Genomic DNA, 8,456 nt, shown 5'->3' on the forward strand with positions numbered 1-8,456 from the left:
AAGTATACATTTCCATTTCTTGATACTCTATACTTCTACTCCACTACATTTCAGAGGCAATGCCCTTAAATTATTTTAAAACATGAGTTACAAGTTACTTACTTAATTACAAAATATACATTAAACAATTTAGCCCTACTTTATACTTTGTCTATACAAAAATAACTGATCTACAAGCTCACAATGGGTCACAGTGCAACGTGTTGTGAGCTTGTAGATCAGCTATTTCAGAAAGCCTTGAAATAAAAATAATAATACAAAAAATCATTTTTATTTGATATTTTACGTGTTCTTTTATGCCAGTACTTTTGTACTTTAACTCAATTAAAACTTTGAATACAGGACATTTATTGTGTATATTCTATATTGTGGTATTGCAACTTTTACTTAAAAATAAGTACTTCTTCCACCACTGACCACACCTGAGTTAACAAAGTGTTGGATCATGGATGGTGCTTTGTTGAGTTGATTGAAGGTCTTAATGTGTTTTCTTCCCTCAGAGAATTGCAGTGCAGTGAAACCTGTTACAAGCACTGAGAAGCCATGGCGGAATGTTCTTTGGAAAGACGAGTAAGACCAAATACTAGAGACAACAGTTGATCGTGCTCACTTTATCGATTATATTATATACTTATATATAAGTATCAAGTATATCACAATATAGTAATCACTATTTTGCACACACAAAATAAACAAAGTGATACCAAATCGCAAGCATTAAGGGCTGACCACCACACCAAGTACAATAATATAATTAATTATATGAAGATATATTTAGAAATAATAATAATAGTTTTACAAATAGTTCTAAGCCGGCCTGGCGGTCCAGGCGTGGCAGTCCAGGCACCCTACAGTAGGCGCGGGTTCGAGTCCTGATCCCGGCGACCTTTGGCTGTATTTGAAATGTATTGAAAAGGTTCATCTGTTGGCGTCTGTCTGGTTTCCACAGGGATAAGAAAAAGTTGATGGTGGGAATACAGACCTACAAGCCCATCATCAGCTCTGTGACCCAGGTCAAGGTTCTGCTAATTGGACCGGTGGGAGCCGGGAAGTCCAGCTTTTTCAACTCCATCAACTCCATCTTCAGAGGACATGTCACCAGCCAGGCCATCGCTGGGAGCTCTGGCACCAGCCTCACCACCCAGGTAGACCACTGCTCACTGCTAACTAATCCTAACACTATGTCATAACCGTAACCATAAAGGTGTGTTCACACACCGAGAGGTACAATATTTGTATGAGCGGCGTGATTACATATAAGATCGTGGTGACGTGAACAAAGCAATCTGTCGCTTCGGTATCTTTGCTCCAGGTGGAAAAATCCAGCTGATGCAACGTTCGCTTCCCCACTTCACGTCCTGATAGCCAATCAGCATTGATATTGTTCTGTAGGATATGTTGGTTTTGATTCATCCAGCTCCAACCGACCGGGAACCAGCAACATGGATGGGAAATGCACAAGCCCTTGCAGAGATATAGGAACTGATTTTGCTGCTACTAATATAGCAAGAATTTTGTTTAATATAATGAGCGGGTAACTTCGCGTCACCAGGCTTTCCACCGCGGAGGATAGCCTGGTATTCATTCTAAAACTGAGCCGTGTGGTCCGGTTTAGAAAATCGTGTACGACGATCGTGTTCCAGTGGTGTGTTCCGGTTGGCGTCTCATTGTTTTTGTTCCCCACATAATGCAAATCAATTAGTTTAGTCTCGCTAGTCGCGCTACGAGTTAGAATAAAAGATGGACATACCAAACTATTATTATACCAAAAGAATGAAACGATTGTAACAAACTAAACCATTTTTTAACTAGGGGAATCATTTTGGAGGTGTACGGCACCTCGTGTGTTCCAGCCACCTGATGACGTAAAGTTATTTCCGCTCCAGACCGGATCAGAAACCCGAAAATGGTATTGATCCCAGGCTAAAGAGCGGGTGGCTCTTAAAAGAGCCGCCTTCTGTGTTGCAATCCCGAGAGGGTACAGAATGATTGAGCAACTATGAGTTAAATAACACCGTAAATGAACGCTGGAGGGGTCCCTGTGTACATTTTATCTCTGTTATTCGTGCCTGCAATACAGGCCCCTGAATTGGTATTTGAGACAACAAACTGTGTTCTATTTACACCCGAATACCAAGGTGACATCTCGTAGAGCAGGAGGTCCTGTTCAATCTACCTGGACAATTAGGCTATATCGGCCGGCTGGGAAGGAGGAAAAACCCGCCTTGGTCTGTGTTTTTGACAGCTTGATTGTAAACGAGGATGAGATTGAGATATATATTTCAGTCATGAAATCAAACATAGTTGCTCAATCTTTCTTATTTTCACACATACAACTGCTAGATTAAAACTGTGTTATTCGATTTTTATTCGGTACTGAGTGTTTCTCTAGTATGTGTAGATTGCTAGCAAGAGGCGGTTAGTTGAACACGTGAACAAAACAGTGAACACTGTTTTGTCCCATCACAAAACCAAGCAAGTGAAGCGATTCAAGCGACTTTCGGTCTGAACACACCTTAAGAAGTCATCTTAAAGTATAATAACTACTAAAAATATTTGTGTTTATTTTTATTGTGTTTGTTTATTTTAGTTTTTTTCTTTCAGACATTTTTTAAATGGGCAAAATATGAAATTGTATAAAAATGTTGCGCTAATCAGACTAATCCAATTGTCTCCATCTAATCTAATTGTGTTGATTCGTTCATATAGGCTAAACAAAATGTAATAAAAACATACAAATCGTGAATCCTGAAAGAATAATCCTAAGAAATTTTAATAATCAATAGTTGCAGACCTACTGAGTGATAACCCACCATTGTGTGCCTTACAGTACCGTAGCTACCGTGTGAAAGCTGGAAGGGACGGGAAACCTCTGCCAATCATCTTGTGCGACACTATGGGATTGGAGGAGAGCACGGAGGCGGGGCTTAATGCTGATGACATAAGCAGCATTCTGAAAGGTCACATTACGGACAGATATCAGGTGAGAAATCTACTTATATTCTCCTTTTGAAACCCTTTGCGATTCCCTTTAACCACTTACTTCATGTACTGTTATTCTCATGTCTTACTAAATAAAAGTACATCAATCAATCAATCAAACCCTATATACTTTGTTGATCGGTGTCTGTCTGGGCTCTGTACTAGGCTCCCTTCTTATTTCCCTCTACACCAAATCTCTTTGTCAAAAATAGCAGATTTACAAGTTCAGAACACGTAGCAATGCAACCTGTGAACTTGTAGATCTGTTATTTTGGACAAATGTTTGACCCAGAATAGGGACACACTAGTGTTCATGTGGTTAATACAATTTGAGTGTGATAATCGGTTTGGTTAAGATTATCTCATTTATTTCTTTTGTCACTCATATTCTATGTCACTACCTTTTTTCACTCTCTATTTTGATTCCCTTGCACCTGGATAAACTCCAATGTCTCCTCAGCTGTTAATCTTACACCATCCACAGCAACTAAATGATGTTGCTGGAGGCTTATATGTCCGAATGTTACTTTTCAGGAAATGAAAAAAGAATCCTGTGTTCCAGTGGATTCAATGTAGTTGTTATTCTCACATGCTCTTGTTAATACTTTATTGGTTCAATATTTATAAAACCCTTAGACATACTTACAACCCTATTATGAGCACATCATTGGGGAATATTTTCAAAATGTTTTCCAATTTTTCTAAATCGCGATGGGACTCATGATCAGCTTGTTTTCATGATCAGCTATTTTCGCTATTTTTTGGGCAACACGTCATACGATGAAGTATAAAATGGGGCATTCATTCATTAGATAGCCTAGAAGGTTTCTGCCCAACTGCAACAATATTTTCAGTTCCTTCACAGAGGTCACTCTAGGTGAGAGTTAAGTGGCGGTGAGGTGAGAGTTAATAGGAATTAAGTAGTTTCCTCTTTTTCCTAGTAGCCTTTGTTTGAACACTCTCCTTATATCTGACAGTGCAAATTCTACCATTTTCCTGATAATATGCTTATCATTTTATCATTTATGCACCTACTGTGTATGTGACCATTGTATGGACTTGAATTTGAATGAGATCAATTAATTCATTTTCTTTCCCCTAACATGCATATACGGTAGTTCAACTCTGCAGTTCCATTGCAAGCAGAGCACCCGGGTTATAACATGACACCGGGTGTTCAGGACAGGATCCACTGTGTGTGCTACGCCATTGACGCCAGCAAGGTCTCCATCATGCCCACTAAGCTAGAGGAGAAACTGACCGCCATTCGCAAGAAGGTCAACCGAATGGGTCAGTTGGTCTCACCCACAAATACCCCTGTCATATGGCCTATCTCATGGCTGCAAAGTAGGGCTGCAACTATCGGAAATGTTCTTAGTGATTATCAATATTTTTTTCATTTAACTGAATACTCGAGAAGTAACGTTTTTATATTTAAAACTAATATGTATCAACAAATTGATTAACCACTTAAGGTGCAATTTCTTTTAGAAGTGTTAAATAGGTCTATATTCTGACAGCAATCATTGCTGTTTATAGTGTTTGTTCCGTAAAAGTCTCCCTATATCCAGCTCTTTAGTAAACAGAAAATGCATTTTCACGTCAGGATAACAATTTTATCATCAGGAGATCATCATCGGTAGACAGGATTGGTCATTTGAAACAAAATGTCAAACTTTTTATTATGTTTTTTACATACATACAGACACACAGACATACATACAAATATTTTTATAGGGCTGAAGTTGTTCATTCATATTTCATTCAGCATTTGCGTGTGCTGAAAAAGTCTGGGAATCACTGCTGTACTGGGAGTGCTTGTGTTGCTTTCTGGTTGAGACAAATCAGTACACAGCCTGGCTCCTTTGTGTTTAGAGTTGTTGAACATTGTACTGTATTTAGCAAGTTTATTTATATTTTTGACTTACACTTTCAAAGTGTGTTTGGAAGTTTAGTGTTTAGTTTTTTTAAAGGCTTAGTTTATAAACGCAAGTTAATAATTCAGTTAATTATAGTTTTTGTGTAAAGCCAATTTTTTTTTTTTTTTCAGTTAACGAAAACATTTTTCAATTCTAGTTTGTTAGTTTGTTAGTTTTAGTTAACTATAATAACCTTAGTATGTAGTGGAAATTAATTATGTTTATGGTGTTCTCCAGGGATCCCTCAGTTGGTCCTGTTGACAAAAGTGGATGAAGCCTGTTCCACTGTGGCACAAAACCTGAAGAATGTTTATCACAGCCCCTACATCAAGGCCATGGTGAGTTCTACTCTAAGCACAATTACACAACACATTCTCTGTTTTATGAAGTTCTTTCCGGTTTTCACTCAAATCTTCAGCTCTGAAGAGAGAGGAACATTTAAGTGGGCTGTCAGTTTCTATCTATGAACTTTAAGCAGCACAACTACTTACTTACTTAGGCCTTTAAATTCCCTGAGGAACATAGGCCATTGATGAAACTCCTCCATCCCCTTCGATCTTGTGCCTTCCGCTCCAGTTGTTGCCATGACAGCCCTTGCGCCTTCATCTCCTGCTCTGTGGTTCTTCTCCAGGTGGCTCTAGGCCTTCCTCTCTTCCTCTTGCCTTGCGGGTTCCATGTTAGCGCCTGTTTTGTAATTGATTTATTGTGTCTTCGCAGTGTGTGACCTATCCAATTCCATTTCCTCCTCCCGATTTGTGTTCCTATTGTGTCCTGTCTAGTGAGGTCCCACAGGTTGGCATTGGAGATGGTGTTGGGCCAGAATATTCCTAGGAGGCGTCGGAGGCAGCGGTTGAGGAATGTCTGTATTTTGTTGAGTAAGATGGTTGTTATCTTCCAGGTTTCTGAACTGTAGAGTAGGGTGGATTTGACGTTTGAGTTGAAGATTTGCAGTTTGGTCTTGCGTGAAATGTCTTTTGCTTTCCAGATTTTATTTAATATGTTGAATGTGGTCCTGGCTTTGCCTATTCTAGCACTGACATCCTCATCCGTTCCTCCGTCCACCGCGATTATGCTTCCTAAGTATGTAAAACTGGTTACCTCCTCTAGCTGCTTTTGATCCATGATTATTGGGGTGTTGTTCTTATTGTTGATCCGTATTACCTTAGTTTTTGCTGAGTTGATTTTAAGCCCAAGTGAAGCAGCTGCTGTCTCTAGTTTGCCTGATTTTTCCTGCATCTGTTGGTGTGTGTGTGCTAGGAGTGCTAAATCATCAGCAAAATCCAGGTCTTCCAACTGTTCGGTCAGGCTCCACTGTATGCCAGTTCGGCTATTGTTCGTTGCTTTTATCATGATCCAGTCTATACAGAGGAGGAACAGGAAGGGCGAGAGCATGCATCCCTGCCTCACCCCAGTCAGGACCTCAAAGGCCTCTGATAGGCATCCTTCATGGAGGACACGACACTGCATCCCTTGGTAGGTGTTCTTAATAATGCTGATCAACTTTGGGGGAATGCCATAGTGCGCCATCAGTCTCCACAGCATCTCCCGATCCACACTGTCGAAAGCTTTTTCAAAATCTATGAAATTGACATAGACAGGAGAGTTCCATTCAATCGATTGTTCGATGATAACCCTGAGTGTGGCTATCTGGTCTGCACAGGATCTATTATTCCTGAAGCCAGCCTGGTTTTCCCTCAGTTTCCCATCGACTGCCTTTTGAAGCCTCTCAAGTAGGATGCGGTTGAGCACCTTCCCTGGTGTTGAAAGCAGCATTATACCTCTGTAGTTTTTACACTCCCTGAGGTCTCCTTTCTTGGGGATCTTAACAATGATGCCATCTTTCCAATCTGATGGGACATTTTCTTCCTCCCAGATGGTTTGCATGAGCTGGTAAAGCATGTTGGTGGAGGTTTCGATGTCTGCCTTGAGGGCTTCGGCTGGGATCTCGTCTGGCCCCTCTGCCTTGCCTCCTCTGAGGGCCTTGATGGCCTAAAGCAGCACAACTGTATATTTAAAATGAATTGACAATTAGTAATAGAAAACTTTTTTTAAACGATTTACCTATCTACCCTTTCCTCTTGTTCATGTTTCATGTCTCCTAGGCTACTTTAGTAGAATTGAGTCAAACTTTGGTAAACCTATATAAACAGAATTGAACTAAAGTAGCCTAGTAGTAACTAAATCCACATCAGATAAAACCACACCAGGTAAATCCACATCAGGATGCATTATGTGAACGTAATCTGAATATTATGAGCTAAGCTAAGCTCCAGCGGTTGTGGTGTGCACTGCAGGCCCAGGAAGCGAGCCAGCGTCTGGGCGTTCCTCTGTCCTGTGTGCTTCCTGTTAAGAACTACAGTGAGGAGCTGGAGCTGGACCAATGCTGTGACATCCTGCTACTCACTGCTGTCAACCAGATGCTGCGTTTCGCTGACAACTACTTTGATGACATCAGCGACCAATTCAGCCATGATATGCAAATCAGGGGTGCAGCCGTACCTTGGAACGCATAATGCAGTGCCTCCTGTCTTTCCACCATCTTCATAACTTCAATACACACCAGTGTTGTGCACCAAAAATAGCAGATCTATATGCTTGAAATGATCAAACCTTTGCAGATCAGGAGGCTACTACAGCAGCAGCTATGCAGCTTTCCAAGGAACAGAGACTAATGTCTAAATAATAAGGATGGATATCTTGTAATCTAGAGTTTATGTGGGTATGATAATAACTTTTATATGACAGAGCATGTCATCTTTCTTATTTGTATTATTATTACATTGATTCATATATTATTCATTGCTCCAATAGCTCCAATTGTAATGTAGAGGTTCCTTAACGTTTTAGCTCGAGACCCAAAAGACAAAATGTATGTCTCCTCTGGAAAATTGCCTATCTACAAGCTCACAAACTAATCTTGCGATGAGACACGTTTAAGCTTGTAGATCTGCCATTTTCACTACTTGTTAAGTATATAAAATGTATGGAATTTCTTCGATTTTTGTTGCAAAATTTGAGAGCTTGTAGATTTGATTTGAGCACTCAAACTCACTGAAATGTAAACCTGTAATCCACACACGTTATCTGAATTTGAAGTCACAGAAACAAGATTTTCACACACGTGTAGATTGACAGTGGCACAGCAAGAATTGTTTATTCTTTGTGACTTCAAGTGTCAATTTATTTATGCAAGTCTAAATGTCAATCAAAATGTCTCAATCAAATCTACAAGCTCTCGAGGATAGAGGAGCTAGAACAGAGCAGAATAAGGACCTGAGATGCAGATGTGTGTTTTTCAGAGTAGTTCAACACTGGACTCAGTTTTGTTTTAGAACAGGAAATGAACATCTTGATATGTATGCATGTATGTGTGTGTGTGTCACAGTAGATATTTTGTCTACTTACTACTGCATTACAAATTAATTCTATTAAACGTCACAATCCATTTAAACAGAATATATTAGAATAACTTTTTAAATGTTTATTTGCCATTCAGTCAATAAACTAAAACACTAATACTCCTGGGTATAAGCAGTTCAGATGCATTGATAAGGC

General features: G+C 39.7%; 1 protein-coding gene across 1 annotated transcript; it reads left to right on the forward strand.

Moving 5' to 3' along the window:
- Positions 1-527: 527 nt before the first annotated feature.
- Positions 528-8,221, forward strand: LOC308087293 (interferon-induced protein 44-like). The gene is made up of 6 exons (XM_080431073.1): positions 528-570; positions 950-1,145; positions 2,831-2,983; positions 4,101-4,272; positions 5,139-5,239; positions 7,196-8,221. The coding sequence occupies exons 2-6, from the start codon at positions 966-968 to the stop codon at positions 7,412-7,414; spliced, it is 825 nt and encodes a 274-aa protein (XP_080287199.1). The 5' UTR covers positions 528-570; positions 950-965; the 3' UTR covers positions 7,415-8,221.
- Positions 8,222-8,456: the final 235 nt, after the last annotated feature.

Source organism: Gymnoscopelus braueri (genome assembly GCF_963280865.1).
Source record: "Gymnoscopelus braueri genome assembly, chromosome: 6".
Taxonomy (NCBI): Eukaryota; Metazoa; Chordata; class Actinopteri; order Myctophiformes; family Myctophidae; genus Gymnoscopelus; species Gymnoscopelus braueri.